Source organism: Gossypium raimondii, chromosome 7 (genome assembly GCF_025698545.1).
Source record: "Gossypium raimondii isolate GPD5lz chromosome 7, ASM2569854v1, whole genome shotgun sequence".
NCBI classification, from domain to species: domain Eukaryota; kingdom Viridiplantae; phylum Streptophyta; class Magnoliopsida; order Malvales; family Malvaceae; genus Gossypium; species Gossypium raimondii.
In genome coordinates this window covers 16053694-16075135 of record NC_068571.1, presented here as the reverse complement: position 1 = coordinate 16075135, position 21442 = coordinate 16053694, and the positions used below count along the sequence as shown (strand labels likewise).

General features: G+C 36.6%; 3 protein-coding genes across 4 annotated transcripts; 2 read left to right on the top strand and 1 right to left on the bottom strand.

The window, feature by feature from the left end:
* Nucleotides 1–89: 89 nt before the first annotated feature.
* On the bottom strand, nt 90–2258 carry LOC105800678 (54S ribosomal protein L19, mitochondrial). 2 transcript variants are annotated; one of them, XM_052633487.1, is made up of 2 exons: nt 1681–2258; nt 90–605 (listed from the first exon to the last, which is right to left on the bottom strand). In XM_052633487.1, the coding sequence occupies exon 1, from the start codon at nt 2179–2181 to the stop codon at nt 1714–1716; it is 468 nt and encodes a 155-aa protein (XP_052489447.1). In that variant the 5' UTR covers nt 2182–2258; the 3' UTR covers nt 90–605; nt 1681–1713. The 2 variants fall into 2 exon arrangements, with proteins under 2 accessions (XP_052489447.1, XP_012487400.1); XM_012631946.2 differs by having other exon boundaries at nt 601–745.
* Nucleotides 2259–2709: 451 nt separating this feature from the next.
* On the top strand, nt 2710–10758 carry LOC105800686 (exosome complex exonuclease RRP44 homolog A). The gene is made up of 24 exons (XM_012631957.2): nt 2710–2932; nt 3093–3233; nt 3352–3509; nt 3635–3690; nt 3770–3892; nt 4048–4184; nt 4296–4536; nt 4813–4969; nt 5395–5635; nt 5725–5881; nt 5961–6029; nt 6459–6584; nt 6722–6774; nt 6866–6972; nt 7545–7599; nt 7705–7804; nt 8504–8615; nt 9073–9193; nt 9406–9465; nt 9558–9663; nt 9756–9851; nt 9965–10046; nt 10148–10213; nt 10373–10758. Exons 1-24 carry the CDS (start codon nt 2879–2881, stop codon nt 10584–10586), a joined length of 2832 nt encoding a protein of 943 aa, XP_012487411.1. The 5' UTR covers nt 2710–2878; the 3' UTR covers nt 10587–10758.
* Nucleotides 10759–10912: 154 nt separating this feature from the next.
* On the top strand, nt 10913–15178 carry LOC105800695 (receptor like protein kinase S.2). Its single transcript, XM_012631969.2, has 3 exons — nt 10913–12076; nt 12387–13467; nt 14662–15178. The coding sequence occupies exons 1-3, from the start codon at nt 11661–11663 to the stop codon at nt 14944–14946; spliced, it is 1782 nt and encodes a 593-aa protein (XP_012487423.1). The 5' UTR covers nt 10913–11660; the 3' UTR covers nt 14947–15178.
* The last annotated feature ends 6264 nt before the right edge of the window (nt 15179–21442 follow it).

Here is a 21442-nt window from a genome sequence, read left to right as displayed (position 1 = left end):
CTACACTTAGTGGTAATTTTTTTTTTAATATTACCTTGGAGATTTGAAAGTTGATCAACTGATTGATATTTGGTTGTTCTACAACAATCTACGTACAGTAGTAGTAATATGCATAGCCAAAACAAAAACAAAACCAAACAAAACAAAGTTTCTTCCAAGGTATCCCACAATTCCAAATTCTCCGTACAGCAAAAGAAAAAAAAGAGGGCCATGCACAAGCCCAACACTTTCCCAAACTCTTTGTATCTTGTTACTGACTACAATTGCCCTATTCCTTCAAAACAATAAACACAGCCAAATCAACCATATCAATAATCAACTCAGCAACACTGTCCGCATCCCATCTTTTACGGGCCATTTGTGCCCACGATGAAGTATTATATATTTCAAAGGAGAAAACAATTCTTGGAGTTTTCTTTCAAAAAAAGTCAGCTCATGAGAGAAAAGTAACCTTTTGTCTTCAGTACACCCTAGAGTAATCAATGTGGAATGATTTCAAGACCTTACTCACAGAACCCCAATGCTCAGTCGTAGTAACGTTTCTTGGAAATAAGTTGAGTTTGCATATCGAAAAGAAAATCTAGCTCTCCCTCCAAACATTTCTCCTATAAACACCACAACACAGAATTACAAGGACTAATATGTGGCGCATATGCGGCGCTGACACAACATTCCATCCTCCCTTCCTCATGCATGTGAAAAAACTTCTAACTGATCCCATCTGTCTTCATTTAATTGAATATCTCTACACCACAATAAAACATGCCACACTAACAGATTATTATTATTATATTGTAACTGTCAGCATTTGGGAGGCAGCTTTGCTCCACTTTCACCTTAGCTATTCAATAATAACCCTTCTCAAACAAACACCTCCCTTGATCTCAACTTTCTTTACAAGGCCTCAGCTAAATGACACCAGCATTGCAGAGAATTTTTATAGAGCATGAATCAAAGCGTCATAGGCCAGAGTGTCTGGTTTTACACTACAGTGCTAGATTTGATGACTTACAAAAGTTTAAAAACATAGGCAAACAATAAAAGCCCTAGCCAAATCATCATCTTCCTTAACAAGAAGGTGCAGCATCGAATAGAAAATTATTTAAGAACATGGGTATTTTTGGAGCAGTTGTAAGAGGATTGAGAGTGGGTGAAGTGAAATTTAGGAGCTTTCAAGGCTGGAAGGTTGCTTGGGCTGATTTCTGGTCTGGTCTAGTGTTAAAAAGTGAATTTGCTCATGAACATAAGGATGCAAGTCTTGAAAGAAGCGATTTTACATTAAGTTTGGCTTCTATGGTTGACAACGCTGAAACTCTCCAACTCAAGTTTAATGTAACCATACGACTCCAATTTTATATTTTTCTCATCATACATACAAGCCATTGTGTCCCAAAACTTTAGAAATGTCTAATACATATATCTGACATTTACACCAAATTCGAGTAGCCTAGCTTAGGAGTACAGACATGTAATGATCAAAGTATAATGCAACTAGGAGTATATAATTTACTTGAAAATTTTGGATATTGAAAACAACAACTGAGAAGTGATGCAGTGAATTAATATAATGTTTGAAAGTTGCAGAAATTCATCCAACAAAAACGTTTCAAGGTTTTTCAGCACAGACAATATGTCGAACAGCTAAGATGCATCATATCCAAAAGCTAAGAAGAACATTACCATTTTTTTTAGATTGAAGAGTAAATGAAGAATCTAATCCAAGTCCTTCACCACCTTAATCCCCATGGTATTAGCAGTCCCAATAATGGACTTACAAATACTCTCCAGGGACATGTACTGACAATAGGGATCGGATTGCTTAATCTTGGCAATCTCGTAAATATGTCTGACGGACAAAGTGGTGGCGACCACGTGGCCAGGCCGGCTGCTTCCGGACTCGATACCCGCTGCCTTCTTCAAGTACCAGGTGACGGATGGAGACTTGACAGTGAACTCAAAGGTGTTGTCTTTGAAGGCGGTGATAGTGACAGACATGGGGGTGTCTGGCTTGTACTTTTGGGTTCGGGCGTTGAAGTCCTTGCAGAAGGCCATTAGATTAAGTCGGTACTGACCCAGGGCTGGACCTACTGGGGGTGCGGGTCGTGCTCCTCCCGCCGGCACAGTCAGCCTGATGGTGGCCGCCACTGGACGGCGGGTTAGGATTTCTTTCAGGGTCGACATGCCTCTCTTTGATTTTGCTTACCCTACTGTTTTTTCTCTTTCCCAACGATGTTGGGCTTGGAAAAATTACATAAATGGGTGCAAATAGTAAATGGCAAATTGAAAGGTATTATTTTTACTTTTGGTTAATTACTTTGATTCCAAATTTTAAACCCATCTAATTGAGTGCTCATGGTATCATATTACATCAATCAAGTCCTTTTATTTACTTATGATATTAAATAGACAAATCAAATTTTAAACATCTAAATATTAAAATTTAGGACTATTCTTTCTTTGTAATAGTTATAATAACTAAGCCATATATATTCAATATTTGATCCACATGTTATATTCGAGCTAGCATTTAATGCCTAAGTACCTGATTGATACGATATTAATACTTTAAGGACTTAATTATAACATTTGAAGTATAATTTAGATTATAATTTAGGGGTGTCTTGATGCAATTAACCAAAAAAGGAATAGGTAAGTAATTGGGCTGGGCTGGGCTGGGCAATTATTAGGTTTTAAATGGCAGAAGAAGAACTGAAGAAGAAGAAGGCGTTCACTCGGTTCTGTTTAATTTTTCAATAATTTATATCTTTAGCTAGTAATTTGATTCTTTGCTGCCTCCACACTCCCACTTCAAGTTTAAAGATAAGGGCTAAGCATTTGGAGGCAGAAATCTTCAGCAAAGAAGAGAAGAGAAGAGAAGATGTTGAAGAGCAACACGTTCAGCAGGAAGACCAAGGCCGGCAGAATTAAGAAGGTTCCGATTCCTCTCCTCCTTTTTGTTTTAATTTATTACATATAAAAAAGGAAAAGATTTTGAAACCCTAACTAAGTAACAGAGGTATTTACTTTAGTTTATAATGATGGTAATGGAATGTATTTCAATTGCTTGTGGCATGGGGATGGGGATGGGACAGGAAGTTAGAGAAATATATCTGAGAGACGACATTTACTGTGGAGCTGCTGCTTGCAAAACGTGTGACACTTCCACGTCACGTGCTCCTTTGGATGTTGCTTCTCCCCTTCTCATTCTTGATACCAATGTCCTTCTTCATCAGGTTTTTTTCTTTTTCTCTTTTGGCTTCAATATAATTATACTGAATTCTTGATTGTGTTCTCAAATTTTAACGTTTCATTTTCATTATTACTATTACTATTATTAATATATGTTATAAGATCGACTTGCTTGAGAACTCTGCCATCGACAATGCGGTGCTGCTATCTGTGGTGCTGGATGAAGTTAAGAACAAGAACATGGCCGTTTACAATAGAATTAGAGCTCTTTCCACCAATCCTCTCCGCAAGTTCTATGTTTTCAGTAACCAGTTCCATAAGTTGGTTTTCTCATTCCTCGCCATTCATTTCCTATCAAATTCTCTACTTTTCACTCACAGCTGCAAATAAAATGATTTTATTTTCAGCCTCTTATATCCACTATTTTCTTTCTTTTTGTTAACAGAGACACATTTGTAAAGCGCATGGATGGTGAAACTCCAAATGATTACAATGACAGAGGTTAGATTTGCACTTTAATATCTCTCTAAGCATTTGCTTCTGAAATTCAGCTTGTTTACTACGTTCTGTTGTTCTTCAGCAATTCGGGTGGCTACTCGATGGTATCAAACTCATCTTGGTACTGCAGCAACAGTTTTACTTATAACCAATGACAGAGACAATAAGAGGACGGCTGGCGAAGAGGGCATTTCTGCTGACACAAGTATGCACACTCTACTTGCTTAGGAACTTCTATCAACTTGATATTTTATATATTGGCTTACCAGTTACCACTAATTATTTAATACCACCTCTATTTGCAAATTATTAGGATTATTCATGTGGTATGCTAACTGTTCAATGGCCAACTTGTTTCAGTTCAGTCCTATGTAAAATCATTGGGTCAACCGGAGTTGCTTGACCTGCTTGTTCAACCTGCATCCGAATCTGAAGATACTGTCATGGTAGAAGTTGAAGATTTGAGACCTTCCAAGAGACAAGTTGTTTATCAAGAAGTATGTTTGCTAATGCTGTTTGCCATTTTTAATTGTAAACAATGAATTTGGTTAAGATTTGTTCCCATGAAACAAATTGGTTCTCTAAGGCTTAATCTTTTCTTTGTTTAGCATAAACCCATGTCTGAGATTACGTTGGGCTTGCATCGTGGAATATACCATCAAGGAAAGCTTCGTGTTAATCGTTACAATCCATTTCAAGCATATGTTGGAAGTGAGAGCATAGGTGATGAAATAATTATATATGGACGTCAAAACATGAACCGAGCTTTTGACGGTGATATAGTAGCTGTAGAACTTCTGCCCCAAGATCAATGGCATGAGGAGAAGAACTTATCCATCGCGGATGAAGGTATTAAGGTTTTTGTGTTTTCTGGGTTCATTGGAAACGTTTAATGCTTTTTCATGTTTATAAGTGATTATGAGTATGCTGCCGGTACACATTAATGTTGTAAAAGGGTGCTTACATGTTTTCATTTTAAGCACGATGCTTGGTATCTTTATTGGTTCTTCCATAAATAAATACTTTTATCATGGTCTCCCTTGCGTAAGGGTACAAAATACTAAACATACTGCTATCTCTTTCACATGCATCTAGTTAGTTAGTATTTTCTCTCTTCCCTTTCAGAGGATGAGGAAGAAGATGATGTTCATTTAGCTCCAAGCAGTGCTGATGATGCCCCTAGAACTACGAATCTGGTATCAGATTCTGCCACTGATATGAACTCCACTCCATCACGGCCATCAGGCCGTGTTGTTGGTATTATAAAGAGGAACTGGCACTCGTAAGTTATCTTGCTACCATAATTAACACAATGCACTTAATATCTGTTTTTTCTGTTTTCTTTTGCTGGTGCATACCTCGTAACTGCTTCAACCGGGTGAGGGCCCAGTTATGAACTAAATAAGTATGATTGTAACTTGTTTTCTTTCTCCTAGTTCAGCCTGTTCTAGTTTTAATTTAGTGTATTTCTATCAGTTTGTTCAAGTTTTATCTTTCGTGAAGTTATTTCAAATAATTGAATTTGAGAGGTATTCTTCATATATCCTATTGTGTGGTCATGTGGTAAACTTTTAATCTTTGTGGGTTCAGTGTCTTCACTGCTTTTTGAATCAAACATGTTCTTAAGAATTGTTCTTCATTTTTCCCTGCATAATGATGTTGATTATTTCTTGTTATTTTGCTTATAGTCTAAATGATCACTTGCAGTTATTGTGGGTCTTTGGAACCAATGTCTATGCCTGCTGGGACTGGAAGCTTTACATCTGCCCTATTTGTCTCCAAAGATCATAGAATTCCTAAGATTCGGATCCAAACCCGACAGCTTGAAAATCTTTTGGATAAGAGGATAATTGTGGCAGTTGATTCTTGGGACCGTCAGTCTCGGTATCCTTCTGGTCATTATGTACGAGTCATTGGAGAAATAGGTGATAGAGACACCGAGAGTGAGGTCTGTGATAATAGCTTCTTCATCTCTCTCTCTCTCTATATATGTCTTGGTGGTAATTAGCTTAGTAATACTTGTATATTGTGTTGCAGGTGGTGTTGATCGAGAATGACATAAACTCAAGGCCCTTTTCTTCCCAAGTTTTGGCTTGCCTGCCACCATTACCATGGTCTGTGTCTAGTGAAGATGTGGCAAATTCAATCCGGCAGGATTTACGATCTTTGCGTGTCTTTAGCGTGGATCCACCTGGTGCGTATTCTTAGTGGACTGTAGTGAATTATGTATTTTGCAAATGCTGTACAGATAGACATGCCTCTTGCTTGTGCAGGTTGCAAGGACATTGATGATGCACTACACTGTACAGCTCTTCCTAATGGGAACTATGAAGTTGGAGTTCGTATCCTATATACTGTCTATTTATTCTTTTTTATAAAATCAGACTTGCATTTTATGTGATGTGATGAATGGAGTTGACACAGATATGCATCTTTTACAATTTACCTTTTATAAAACTTTAGGGTTTGTTGGAAGGATTTTTATTCCATTTTTCCAAATAAAAATATATACACAAAAGATTATCTAGTGCTCTGAAATCTATTTCTTCTTATGTAAGAATATGTGCTTTTTACCACTGTAGTATGTTCGTTTTCTTAAAAATGAAATTCCTCTGTTGAGCCCTTTTCTTTTCTACCTCTATGATGCATTTCCATATGAAGGTATAAAGATGATAACAGGTTTGCAACAATTATATTTTCCTTATAAAAGGGCTTTTATGTATTTAAAGTCTCTTCATGTGGTTGGATGTTCTTTAATAATATCTGATCAGACATTGCTGATGTAACAAATTTTGTTCACCCTGGCACCCCGCTAGATGGTGAAGCTTCCCAGAGGGGCACATCTGTCTACCTTGTTGAGCGCCGGATTGACATGCTTCCTAAACCTTTGACAGAAGGTCTTTTTTGTATTTCTTTTTCCCCTTGCCAATAAGTTTTAGTCTTGTATACGGTAATAAAAAGGTTTTGTTGGATTCTATACTTGGTTTTTTAATTGTTTTTCCGATATTAAAGTACTAATGATCATTATTTGCAGATATATGTTCACTTAGGGCTGATGTAGAAAGGCTAGCCTTTTCAGTTATTTGGGTATGTGCTACTAAATTATTCAAATAATTTTAAGGTTAGGTTCTTGTATTCTTTTTAAATAAATAAAAACTTACTTTCACATAAATTCCAGGAAATGACGCCTGACGCAGAGATTATCTCGACAAGATTCACAAAAAGTGTTATCAAATCTTGTGCTGCTTTGTCTTATGTTGAAGCCCAGGCTAGGATGGATGATAGGTGCTCTAATGTAGCCTTTTGACTAATTGTTTAAAGATCAGCTCATTTTAATTTATTGCACCCTTATCTGATTTATGGAGCTACACTTTCTTCTTCTTGTCCAGTTATTGTGATTTCTTGTCTTTGCTTAAATACTCGGGCATGGCTTCCCTCTTAAGCTAGATTTCTTTAGTTGGGTTAATTTGGAGACAAAAGGATCATTCCCTTTAGGGTGTTGAGTTTGGATCTTACAAGATGTTAGTTTACATATTTGCTAGAGAGCTTCTATTATTTTGCTTCTAATAGGGAGAATGCTGGTTTTTAGGGTTTTGTCTACGGTAAAGGTTGATAGTTGTCTAAGTTTCTCAACTGTTATTTGCCATTTCCTTTCTTGCTCAGTTGGTCCAAAAAAATTGTGAATACAATCTTGGAAATTTTCATTTTAGCACATTCATGTATTTCTTTCTATTTCTTCCTAATATATACTTGTCATTCATATTCTGCTGCGGATATCTGGTTTCCTAGGACCTAGTAGTTTTGTCTTGAGTTGTGGCTGGTGTCTGAGCATTCTGATTGCTTTTGTACTTTTGCAGTCGACTGATGGACCCGTTAACTACAGATTTGAGAAATTTGAATGCTTTGGCTAAGGTCTGATATCAAAGAGCCTGCTTCTGCTCTTAATCGCAGTATAGTGGGGTTAATTAGCCTTTAATTTAATTTTCTCCATGTTTATTGTCACATGTGAAACTGCAGATAATGAGGCAGAGACGTATCGATAGAGGAGCCTTAACTCTTGCTTCTGCCGAAGTCAAATTTCAAATTGATACTGAGACTCATGATCCTCTTGATATTGGTTTGTTGCCTAATGCCATTTGTTTTACTCTTAATCTGGAACACGAATCAAGATATTTTAACATCAATTAGAAGAAAAAATCAGTCCTTCCACAAAATGATCCTTTTTGTCTGTCTGTCAACAACCATGAGTTGTTGCAGTGAGACAATGGAATTGTATCATGATGCTAATTATTGCTCTTGACCCAATTTTTCAACATGATAACTTACCCTAGATCTTTTTTAAAAAATTATTAAGGTCTTCCTGTAGTTGGCTATGTTTGAGGTGCTAAAGGTAGTAACTATACATGAACATGGAATCTAATATTTCATTTGTGGTTCATTATGATTTTATAGTTTCTCATAAAAATAAACAAAAAGGTAATCTCAAAAATTGCTGCAAGCAGAATATGTTCTGCAGACCATGATGTCATGTTTTAGGAACCATATTTTAGAACCTTTTCTGTTTAAACCTTTTTTGTTTAATAAAAGGTCTGCATAACGCTGGTTTTCTTCTATTAGTTCACTGTTTCTGTCCTTTTAATTCCTATGCATTTGGCCTTTTCTTCATTTGTCCAATGGTGACCAGTAGTAATTAAGAATTGTGATCAAGACAATACTAATTAAATTAGATAGTTTTGTGATCCCAAAATCCAGAAAGAATGTTTTTCATTTTTGGTCATGCCTCAATTTTTGTCTGATATCTGAGTTATTCATTCAGGCATGTATCAGATTCGAGAAGCAAACCAAATGGTTGAGGAATTCATGCTTGCTGCCAATGTTTCAGTTGCCAAACAAATCCGTGATTGTTTTCCTTCTTGTTCACTACTAAGGTAAACTTGTTTTTTCTGTACTTCTTTGCTATAATGTTCTTGTGGGACTTGCATTTCTATTGTACCTCTTCTTTCATTCACTGTCTAGTTCTGGTTTGTGCTTATGATTTAACCATAAGGTTTATCCCATCAAAAAAATTATTTTATTTTTGTAAATGCCAGCAGAAATCCTAACCAGTTGATGATCCTGCTTAAATTTATATCACTGGAATTATTTATCATAGGATAAATAAGATTGCATGTTAGTATTTTTAATGTGAGCCACTTGGTCCAAGATGGTGTTTAATCATAAAATTAGCATTAGCGGATGATAATTGTCACTATTATACATCATGTAATCTCTTCAACAATCCAGATTATCACTGGAAAATTCCAGTGTTGTGGCTATTTCTTTGACATTGACACTGCTGTTGTTTGACACTCGGCCTTGCCTCCCTGACATTAATTTTTGGTTCAGGCGGCATCCAACTCCCACCAGAGAAATGCTTGAACCTTTGTTGTGCACTGCTGCTGCCATTGGACTCGACTTGGATGTTTCATCGTCAAAGGCGTTGGCTGATTCCCTTGACCATGCTGTGGTAAGGTTCCTATTCGTTATATATTTGTCTGACAGTTCAGCTGACTTACCACCTCAGATGATTCCTTTTCTAGACATTTCTTCATCCAACTTCTTGCTTGTCTGGCTTCTTTTCTTTTTTTTCCATCTTTGCTACTTGGGACACGTTCATGTATTTGTTTGGCCTCTCTCTTTCATAGTTGATTCTTACATCTGAGAAAAACTGCCTTGCAGCGTGATGATCCTTACTTTAATAAGTTGATTCGGATACTGGCAACTAGGTGTATGACTCAGGTAAAGTTAGCTAGGAAATTTTTTCAATCTCCAGATGGTTTTGACCTACGCACTTTTTAACTTGGTACTAATTTGCCTTGGTTTCAAATTAGGCTGTTTATTTCTGTAGTGGGGATCTCAGCCCTCCAGAATATCATCATTATGGGCTTGCTGCGCCCCTATATACTCATTTCACTTCTCCTATTAGGAGATATGCAGGTTTGTGAACAAAAATTTGTTTGTTACTTTACCTTTTCTTGCTGATGTATGCTTGATGATACTATTGCTCAAGTATGGAACCTTCCTTGCAGATGTGATTGTGCACAGGTTGCTTGCTGCATCTCTAGGGATCGATAAGCTTCCACCAGTTTTCCAGGACAGATCTCAACTAACTAGCATTGCTGATAGTAAGTTTTTTTTTCCTTTCATACTGTTTTTGAGGCTTCCATGGATTTGGGTAACAAACTTCACATACCCATGATATCCATTCTCAGCTTCCTATGCATTTTACCTGTTTCAGATCTGAATTATCGACATAGGAATGCCCAAATGGCAAGCAGGGCCTCTGTTGAGCTCCATACTCTCATTTACTTCAGAAAACGGTAACTGCCTTGGCCTCTCTCATGGAATTGAAACTGCCTTCTATAGAGCATAATGAATAATTGCACATGTTTTGAATTTATTTATTTATCTTATGCTGCAGGCCCACTGACACAGAAGCCAGAATAGTGAAGATAAGGTCCAACGGGTTCATTGTGTTTGTGCCCAAGTATGAACTTAGATCTTTTATGCTGGATTATCTGTATATGTTCCTCGTGTCTTTCTTTTTCTATCTGCTGTGTCTAGGCAGGAAAAGATAATGTTTTGGCACTTGTGTTTGTTGGGTGGAGAAAAAAGTAACATGAGTTTATGTTATATAAATGAACAGATATGGAATAGAAGGCCCGGTGTACTTGACAGGCAGAGGAGAGAAGGGAAGCGGGGAGTGGCATGTGGACGAGCAGCAGCAGAAGATTGTAAAGATGGACAATAGTAATAGTAATAGCCTTTCCTACAGTGTTCTGCAATCAGTGAGGATCCACATGGAGGTTGTGGAACCCCAACCCAACCGCCCTAAACTGCAGCTTACTCTTATTTCCTAGAAGTAGAAGATAACATCAACATGCACAAAGGAGGAGCTTTTATTAGGTTATATAGAGTGTTGTATTATTATATAAGATGCAAATGGAATGAATCTTGTTGTGGTAATTATAGTAACTGGCCTTTGGTTTGGGTTAATTGATGTTGGATTGACACAAGAAACATTTTTGTTCATGGAGTGCGTGTTCCTATTTCTATATGTTATTTTTGCAATAACAAAAAGAATGAATAAATAAACTAACACAACTTGTTATTACTGCTAGATAGTAGAAAAATGCATTTGGGTGGGCGACAAACAAGTAGACCTAATCAGATGGATGTGCATTTTGATTATTTTATGCGCTGATGCATGGAACATGTGGGACCCAGGAAACTGCAATGAAATAAATGTCCTAAAGTGACCTTAATCAACGCCCCTAAAATACATCTCCCCCCCTTTTCTTTCATTGGTTTTGATTTCACATGATTCGTGGATGTGGGTCACATGGCATTGGCAGAGAACCCCCCTTGTAACGTTTTACCATCATCATACCATGTCATCTCTCACCTATTGCAATTTACAGGAAAGCCCATTTCCCCATTTTCAATCTCAAATTGCAGTAAGAAATGCAATGCAAAGTGTACATGTATTATTAGCATGCATGATGATGGATGGAGCATGGAGATGAAGACCAAAGAGGGACGGATGTAGTGTGTCCTTTTGTGGTGATTCCATTGTATGAAGTAAGAAATGAAGTCAAATTAATAGGCAGGCAGCCTCCTTAAGGCTCAAACTCATTCAGTGTCACCTCATCCTCCCTCCCTCCGACTCCGATGTCTCCCCCACATTTCCCTCCTTTGTCAGAAATCCAACACACACACCCTTTTAATTTAATATAAATACTATTAATTTTTTCAAAAATAAAATTAAAAAAAAAAGACAACGACGAGCATAGCAGAGTAGAGCACGAGACAGACATCTGTAGCAGATCACACACCACCGCCCTCGCCTCCTCCCCTACCTTTCACTTTGAACCCATTTCCCATCTACATTACCATCCCCCTTTTGGAGACCTCAGCCACTCCGATCTCCGCCCATGGCTGCAGCCCTCGAGTGCTGGTCCAGCCGAGCCACCACCGCCGATGACGACATGGTCGAGCAGGTTTTGATGCGCTCCAACGACCGATCCGAGGACACCTCCTCCTCCTCCTCTGCTTCTGCCAAACTTGAAGCCCCGTCCGCCAAGAACAAACGGTTCCAGAGGTTGAGCAGGAACGTCTCTGAGGCCATTGCCTCTCTCAAGAACTCTCTCAATCTCGACACTTCCTCCCCACGTGATCAGCTTCCTCCTCCTGTTCCTTCTGTCCCTTCATCTTCCTCCAAGGCCGACGTTTGCCGGAAAGTGGTCTGGGGTACCGTTGTACGGAACTTGACTCAGCTTTACCCTGGAAGCCAGTTGCCTGAGAAGCTTGTCTCCAATATCCGCAAGCATTATGATTCCTTGCCTCTCAGGTCCCCTTCCCTTCCCTTCCCTTGCCTCTTCCTTCTTCCTACTCAGTTTAGGGTACTCTGAAAATTGCAACAACAATCAACAGGATCCTAAAAGCAGTTTCCTATCAGCATGGGTTTTTCATCTTTGTTTTTCCTTGGCTTTCAAACAGTGAAAGTTCGGGTTTCTTATAATTATTTTTACTATTATTATTTTCTTCAAATGTTTAAAGTGGCCTTGCCTTAGTTACTGCTGAAATGTTCTAGTTCTTCTCCCCCCCAATTATGCTTTTCTTTTTTGTAATTTTCTTTTGATTGGGTATTATGTTGACAGTTATGCACAGGCGGGATTTGATATGAAAGAAGTATTTCTACATATAAAATTGATAGAGCAGGCATCAGGGGATGATCACCCTGCTATATTTATTCAGCAAACATCTGATGATGAGGTACAAGGTTGCGTGTTTAAGCTCACATTTGCTTGTAATTCTTCCTTTTCTTGGTCTGCCATGTCTGGTGCTCTTGATTCTGCTTCCATCTGTTGCAAGAAGATACAGATATTTGAGAAGAAAGGGTTCACCCTTGGAATTATTCTCTTCTTGGTTCAATCCGCCCACGACAAGTTTTTTAAATCCCATGTCGAGAGTGCCCTTAAATCTGCTCTTCGGAAGCCCAAGACGACCACTGTTAAACTACCATTTGGACTTTGTGGATGTCAGGAGGAGAGTACTAAAGGGAGAGACTTTGGGGAAATTGAGGAAGAACCAAGTGAGCAAACTCACAGAAAAGGGATTGAAAATCCAAATACCAGGATTCAGCTTCCAATGCCTCTGCCCTCTTCATCGTTTGTCGTATTGGTTGATGAATGGCAAACCATTCAATCAGGGGCAGACGAGATTGGGAAATGGCTATTGAACTCCGACAGTCTTGAGTTTATTGATCAGATTGCACCCAACTCTTTTAAAGGCATCTACAAGGGTAAACGTGTTGGAATCGAAAAGCTTAAAGGATGTGACAAGGGGAATTCTTACGAGTTTGAACTTCGAAAAGATCTCTTAGAGCTTATGACTTGTGGGCATAGGAACATTTTGCAATTCTATGGTGTTTGTGTCGATGAGAATAATGGTTTGTGCGTTGTGACCAAGTTGACGGAAGGTGGATCAGTCCATGATTTGATGCTGAAGAACAAGAAGCTTCAGATTAAGGAGATAATGAGGATTGCTGCTGATGTAGCAGAAGGAATCAAGTTTATGAATGATCATGGTGTTGCATACAAAGACCTTAACACACAGAGGATTCTGCTAGATAAGCATGGTAATGCATGCTTGGCGGACATGGGTATAGTCACTGCTTGCAAGAGTGTTAGTGAAGCAATGGAGTATGAAACCGATGGCTACCGTTGGCTTGCTCCTGAGGTTTGCATCACCTTACTTTTCTTTGAATTAATGTCATTGTGTGGTCATAACCTCATACCATCCCCTCCCCAAGTGCACAAATTCTATTTGCCAATGTTGGTCATAATTCATAACCATCATGCCCGGTCTACTTCATCAATCACACGGTCCAGCTATAGTAAACTAGTTCACCTAAACAGACCTATTCAACAGTTGATTTATCACTTATGCGGAATTCAGATTGATTTTCCTTGTTTTTATGTGATGTTCTTATGGTTTAGTGTATGTGGGTACAGCTGTTACTGTTAATCTTTGCTAAAAGAGACTTTATGTCACCCATTGAGAACATCATTGTTTGGGCATGCGTAACATGTCTTAATTATTGTTTTTGCTTTACACTTCAATATTGTGTTTACCTTTATTTATGCACTACTTTATTCTCAATTAACAAAGCATCAATGCTGTTTAAGTGCCACATTTGCCAAATTGTCTGTGGAGCCTAATTGGAGCTTTAATTTTAGCATGATTACAGTCCTTTTCCTTACCTGAGGCCACTGTGATTATTACTTTGCCTAATTGATATTGATGTTGTGATTATCTTTAGAACAAAACTAGAGGAAATAAATTATGATTTATTTTATATATTTCAGTGACCATATAGTGATGCCATATTATATTGTTTGTATTTCTGACATGCATGGCACCTTACAGGAAGAGTTCTGTCAATGAAAATTTGTTCCAACTTTTAATCCGTGCGAGTTGCATCTCTTTACTGTTCTCAGATGTTTCACATTTATGCTATTTGGATACCAGATTTATTTCATATATTTCAGTGACCATATAGTGATGCCATATTATATTGTTTGTATTTCTGACATGCATGGCACCTTACAGGAAGAGTTCTGTCAATGAAAATTTGTTCCAACTTTTAATCCGTGCAAGTTGCATCTCTTTACTGTTCTCAGATGTTTCACATTTATGCTATTTGGATACCAAATTTTCCATAATTAATATGTTTAGTGTTTATAGCGGTTGATAATTTGGCATAAAATAACATGATAATAGAATTTAGAAGAGTTTCAATGCATTATGTCATGATTTGAGTGGCACGCACAATAATATGTTATATCTACATTATCTAATTTTCTTTTCATATTCCAGTTCTGTACAACTTACAGTAGATCATTTCTGGCCCTAACTTTTTTTGGATGCCAGATCATTGCTGGGGACCCAGAGAATGTTATGGAGACATGGATGAGTAATTCCTATAGTTTTGGGATGGTAATTTGGGAGATGGTGACAGGTGAGGCAGCCTATTCTGCATGTTCACCAGTGCAAGCAGCGGTAGGAATAGCTGCGTGTGGTCTAAGGCCTGATATCCCTAAGGACTGCCCACAAATCCTCAAATCTCTGATGACCAAGTGCTGGAATGGTTGCCCGTCAAAGCGACCGCAATTTTCTGAAATTTTATCTCTGTTGTTGCGGACCAGCTACAGGTAAACGTTATACCTAAAAGTAATTCATAAAATGTATCCATTCATGCTAAAATTCTGTTATAGGAGGCTTGGTATGATGTCTTGCTACAAAGCATGAATGTAGACTTAGAAGTTCCTACAGTGGAAATCTCATAGTTCTAGTTATAAATATATCTTGTTTGTTTCAAATCAATATTTTTCATTTGACAGCCAAGGAAGAAAATTAAAAAGGAAATAAAGAACAGGTCATTACTGAATCCATGGAGTATTTATGATGGAGTTGTGAGTGGTGTTGGGAATATTTAAAAATAAAAATTTCCATGCATGTTTGATTTGGTGATATGTATGTTGGGGTTGCAAAAGGCTACAGGATTAATTGATTGAAAATGAGGAAAAGCAGGCTGAAAAGAGATCTTCTGAGCCCTTTGTTTTTTTTTTTTTTTGGTGTGTGTCTAGAGTTATTGAGTGAAACAAGGAAAAATTGCATCTTAAGTTTCCATTTTGTCTTAGAGGTGGCTGGTTGGGGGAACCCAAAAGTTGTCATCTTGTCTTTTTGTCTCAGAAAAGGTGAGAATCATCAATCAAGTACCATCCCATCCTTCCACCTAATAAGCGTAGAACTGCACTTGGGAATTGGCTATAGTTTCCCACGTGCCAATGATTTCAGATGATTAAAGATAGCAATATATATAAAAAAGGATTTGCAAGTTGAAGCAATTCATTAACTCTGATAGGATATTGAGGATCCTGTTGTTTACATCTCTTCAACTACTCTCCTAAGTTGGAGTTGAGAATGGTAGGACAGTTTGAGAAAGTAAAGCATGATTGCAAATGACTAAGAAATGGATGTTGACGAATTGCAGGGGTAGACATTTTCTTTGCAAGAGCATTAAAACCATCATGACCTAACCTTAAAACAGTAAGCCTGACCATTTTTTTTTAATGGAGATTGGGTTAGCAAGCATCTATGCAAATTCTATACATGATTCCAGGCAATTCGTTGCCGAAGTGAGCTATAGAGTTTGAATCATACAACTTATAAAAATAGGATTTTTCTTCTTTGGGAAAGCTTCCAGTTAGTTAACAGCACTTGGCTGCGGACTAATAACTTGTTATTGATGCCTGATCTTGGCCTTTCAACTTGCAAGATGACCTCTAGTACATAGGCGATGTAGGATTATAGGTCCCCAAAAAAACCACGAGATGTCAGGTGGTGCATGTGCTGGCAGACTAAGAATATCTGATCCTGGGCGTAAGGATAACTACAAAATATTCAATCAAAAAACAAAGGTAGAGCACAGGAGAAAGATTAAGTATCCAACCAACAACATAAATAGGAATATGATGGAGATTGTTGTATTGTTACTGTTCAGATAGCATCTCATGGAATAATAGCCTAACTAGAAACGTACAATAACTTATTTTTAGTTTCTATTTAATTTTTCTTCTCTTTTAACTTTTAAATTTGTATCATTTGTCAAATCACTTCAAAGTAGATAGAAGTAATCCACTTAAATAATTAATTAATTTTCTTGAAATTAAAATATTATATATTTTTAAATTAATTTATATATATTTAATTTTTAAAATTTAATTGCTATCATGAAATGATGTGGCAATTCAAGTGTATATCATGTTAACAAAGTTAATTAACATTAATTATTATGGTGATTTGACAAACAACATAAATTTAAAAACTATAAAAATATTAAAATAAAAATAAATTTTTTTTGTAAAATTGAAAACCAAATAAATTATTATCTAACACGGACGTCACTAAATATAAGTTGAGGGTTGGTTCCCCAAAATTTCTCTTCCTTTTAATATGTATTATGCCCCAAAATAAAATTTACTGTTATTTTCAATCCTGTTTTACATTAGGTTGGATTATTTATTTGGGTTAAACATTTGAAAGTTAAAATATATATTTTAAATCAAAATTTTAAAATTGGACCAATAGTTAAACTAGTCATGTCATTGGTTAGTACGGTTGGATTAAATAAACTATTATAAAAATAAAAAAATTTAGTTCAATCTATTTTTTAGCTTGATTCAACCGATCCATACCGATTCGCAGATCAACTGATTGGATGCCTCTCCAGACTATTACCCTAGCTAGTTCTCAATTCGACCGACCAATCTGGTTCAAATAACCATGATTCTAAGTCTCTACATTTCGTAGATTTAAAATCTAGTTCATTTATTTTTATTTTAAGAATTTAATCTCTCAAATTTTTGGATTTAAAAAATCACTTTTAAATTATATATAACCATATAACATTTTAATTGAAAAGTTAATGATATTAGTTGTCGAAACCTTTTTCTGAATTTGACTTTTTATTGTAAGAAAAACGAAAATAGAGTCGCCACCAATCCTTTTAAATTATTGGATCACCTCAAAATTTGATTATTTTAATAAAATGTTAGATTTACTAAAATGATGATTTTCGGTCTACAAAATCCAGGAAATGGGTTCGGGAGCCGATTACGTATGAGAAAGAATTAGCACCCTCATAACGCCCAGAATTGGTATCTAGTTGATTACCTAATGTCTTGACGTCAAAAATTAAGAATCCAAAGAGAATTTAAAATGTGATCCCTTTCGCGCGGTGTTATTTGATGGTATTGAAAAAGTCTCTATCTAAATTGAATTTTTAATTAGGAGATTTTCTAATTTCGAATCGATCAAGATGAAAAATCATGTCCTGTAAATTGGGGCACAAAATCTTGAATTCTTGAAAATAAGAATGCTCATCATTTAATTATTGCTCAAATCTTATATATTTTTAAAAATTATTCTTTTTTTAAAAAAAAAAGGGGGGGATGTTCGATTATTTCGGTTCAAAGAGAAGATCGTACTCCGTACGTTAGAGACACAATTCCTTGAATGCCCTAATTAAAGAACACCGTCTTGGTTCAAATTGCTGAATATACAATGTATGAAAATGAAGCTTCTAACATGACATACTATGGACTTATTTGATCATAAAATATTATATGAGATACACGAGTATGTTATATGATGTCATAGGAACATAAATAATGCAATATATCATAACTAATAATTAATGTTATAAAAATGTTAATTAGTGCTATTAATAATAATGAATGACCAAATAACAAATTATACAATTTAAAGGGCGAAATATAAATAACAAATATTAAAAGTGCAGGAATTATAAAGAGATAAGTATGCTTAATAAAATAAATAGAGGACTAAATTAAAACTTAAACAAAATTTAAAGTACATTTTTTAAAAAAACGAAGTAAATAAAAGACTAAAAGGAAATAATCGAGAAATTTGAGGGTAAAACTGTAAATTTCATAATTTAAAGGGAAAAAATAATAAATAAAAGTTTAAACATGCTGGAATTTAAATAACAGAAAGTAAAGGGACCACATCTAAAAAATAGGACTAAATAGAAACCCTAAAAAATTTTGAAGTCCAAATTACAAGAAAACAAAAAACAAAAAAAAGGATTAAACTAAAGCAAAATAGAAATGTTCAGGGGCCCAGAATGTTATTTTCCCCAACCCAACACACGTGTCATTCCCAGAAGGGGTCAATAGTCTGAGGACTAAAGTGGAAACATATTAAAATTAAATGGCGAAATTAAAAAGAAGAAAAAATCAAAATTAGGACCATATTAAATAGTGTCTAAAAGCGAAAGGACTTGGGCAGCAATTAAACCCCTTCCTCGAAAACACGCAAACCCTGGGACCATTCGGGTCGTGCTCGAAACAACGTTGCCAAGATCAAAACGACGTCGTTCTAGGGGGCCTATTTAAGTTTCTAAAAAATTTTAAAAAAATTCATTTTAACAGCCTTTTAAAAAAAAACTCTTTTCCCTCTTCTTTTTTCTTTCAAGCCCCCTTCTCCTTCGGCCACAAGGTCGCTGCACATTCGCTGCGCCCACCGGTCATCGACGCCGACGACCACCGCCTTTGGTGGCCGAAAAATTCCCAAAAAAATCCTTTTCTTGCCCTCTATACACGTGTAACACAAATTCAAGGTTGAAGTCCCCAAAAACCTAGCCAAAGTTCAGCTATGGAGCAAGAAACCCTTTGGTTTCTCCCTTTTTCGACGAGGCCCTTGATAGAACCCTAGGGGTTCGGAGGCTTCTCAAGTCGAAGAAAAGGGGAGTTCCACGATGATAGGTAAACCAAAAAAATTGAATCTTTTGTTGTGATTTTTTATTTTTTATATATTTTTTTGAAATTTAAAAGACAAATAAAAAAAACTACCTTCTTTTTAACTTGTCTTTTTATAGCCGAATTACAGCATATTATCTTGTTCTTTCCTTTTTTTCTTTTTCTACTTTTCTGCTTCCATTTCTATGTCTTCTACAAGTGGTGGTGGCAAGGACGAGGCAGTGGAGTCAGGCCTCAGATGGCACGCCCGCTGACATGGCGAGGGGAGCAGCAGCTAGAGACATGTAGAGGGAGAAAAGTTTTTAGATTGGGCATTTAGGGTTAGGTTAGTAGATAGATTTGGGTCATTGGGATTGTAAATGGATTGGACCCTTTTTAATTAATTTACTATTATTATTATTTTTAACTTTTTTTTTTGGTTTGGTTTGGGCCGGGCGAATTTGGCCTATTACAACTGCCTCTCTTTGCTCATTGTCGTGTAACAGGAAGGAAGCAAAGAACTTTAAAGAGGACCAATTTTGTCCGGTCCTGCTGAATCTCGATTTCTCTGGTGCTTCTCTTTTCAAATAACTCACTTTTTCAATTTATTGGTTACTCTACTCCATTATATCTGCTTTGCTACAACTTTAGGAAGGTAAGATTTAGTATCACAGTTACATCTTGCTTCATTGCAACTTCAAGGAGATAAGATTTGCTGTTGTAGTTTCACTCCAACCCACTACTTCAGAGGTATAGAATTTATAATTTTATCTTGCTCCACTGCAACTTTAAGGAGATAAGATTTGCCATGGTAACTTCATCCCGACCCACTGCAACTTCAAGGGTATAGGATTTGTAGCTTTACCTTGCTCCATTGCACCTTCAGGGAGATAGGATTTGCTACTGTAATTTTAATCCCTGCCACTATAATTTTAAGGATATAGGGTTTCTAACTTCATCTTGCTCCACTGTAACTTCAGGGAGATAATATTTGCTACAATAATTTCAATCCATTCCACTGCAACTTTAAGGATATAGGATTTGTAGCTTCATCTTGCTCCACTGCAACTTTAGGGAGATAAGATTCGCTACTGTAATTTCAATCCATTCCACTACAACTTCAAGGATATAGGATTTGTAGTTTTATCTTACTCCACTACAACTTTAGGGAGGTAAGATTTTCAATTGTAATTTTGATCTGATCCACTACATCTTCAAGGATATGGGAGTCACTATTTCACTGATCTGTTACACCGTTCTCTAGGGAACAAGACCTGTAGAATCCATTTTATAGGCTTATATTTTGCTAAGTAATTAGGATGTTATGATTAGAATGAATCAAATGTTCCTATCTAGATGTATATGAATCATATTTGTATGAATGAAAAATGTCATTTTCGAGAATGGTCCCATTTTTGGTGCTTAGGTTGACATTGCTTATTGTTCGTCAAGGTTCTATCATTGATGTGTTACCATGCCTTCTTATTCAGGTCTGGTATCTTTGACAGGAAACCTGAAGAGGTAATCACAATTTGGACTATTCGTTTCAAGTTCTTTCCAACCTTCAAATTTGGTTAGTTCTAATTAGTGGTCCTATTGCAGGTCTCTATACTATTTAGAAATCTTTCAGAGCAATATGCAAAAATCTTTTTAATTTAATATTGTTAGTCCATTAATTGTTATTTCAATGCAAAAAATGCTTTAAATATCGTAAAAATAGACGAGATTGAAATTTATTGAGGGCAAAGCTCTTAATGAAAAGAAAAATGGAAAACATTGCTAGAACACAAAGTTAGTGAAAATCAAATTAGGTGCCCCAGATATCGCAGTATGAGCTTCTCCAAGCAAACTTGCTGGGAACCATTCTGAGCCTGATATGTGTTTAGGAGATCTAGAATACTTTGTCGATGTCCCAAAATGTAAAGCTCCTCCCCTTTGCTATCTTTGAGGGGAAACGACTATTACATTCCCATTCTTTGGTCAAAATTTGAGCCGCCCTTTTCGAATTTTCAACTCAAAACTCCTTTGGTCTTAAAATTCCCTTTGTGGGTTTTCGCCTTGGCCTTTCCTCTTTTTTTTAGGTGAAGTATTTTTTCACTAATTCGAATTCATAGGACTGGGCAGATCTTTGCCATCCATCTCGGTTAGAATCAGTGCTTCTCCAGAAAATGATTTCTTTACCACATAAGGTCCTTCCCAATTTGGCATCCATTTTCCTCTTAATTCCTTTTGCATGGGAAGGATTTTTTTCAACACCAGCTCCCCATCATGAACTCTCTAGGGTAACCTTTTTGTCATAAGCTCACATTATCCGTTTTTGGTACATATGACCATGACGGATAACTTTCAGCCTCTTCTCTTCGATCAAGTTTAACTGATCATATCGAGAT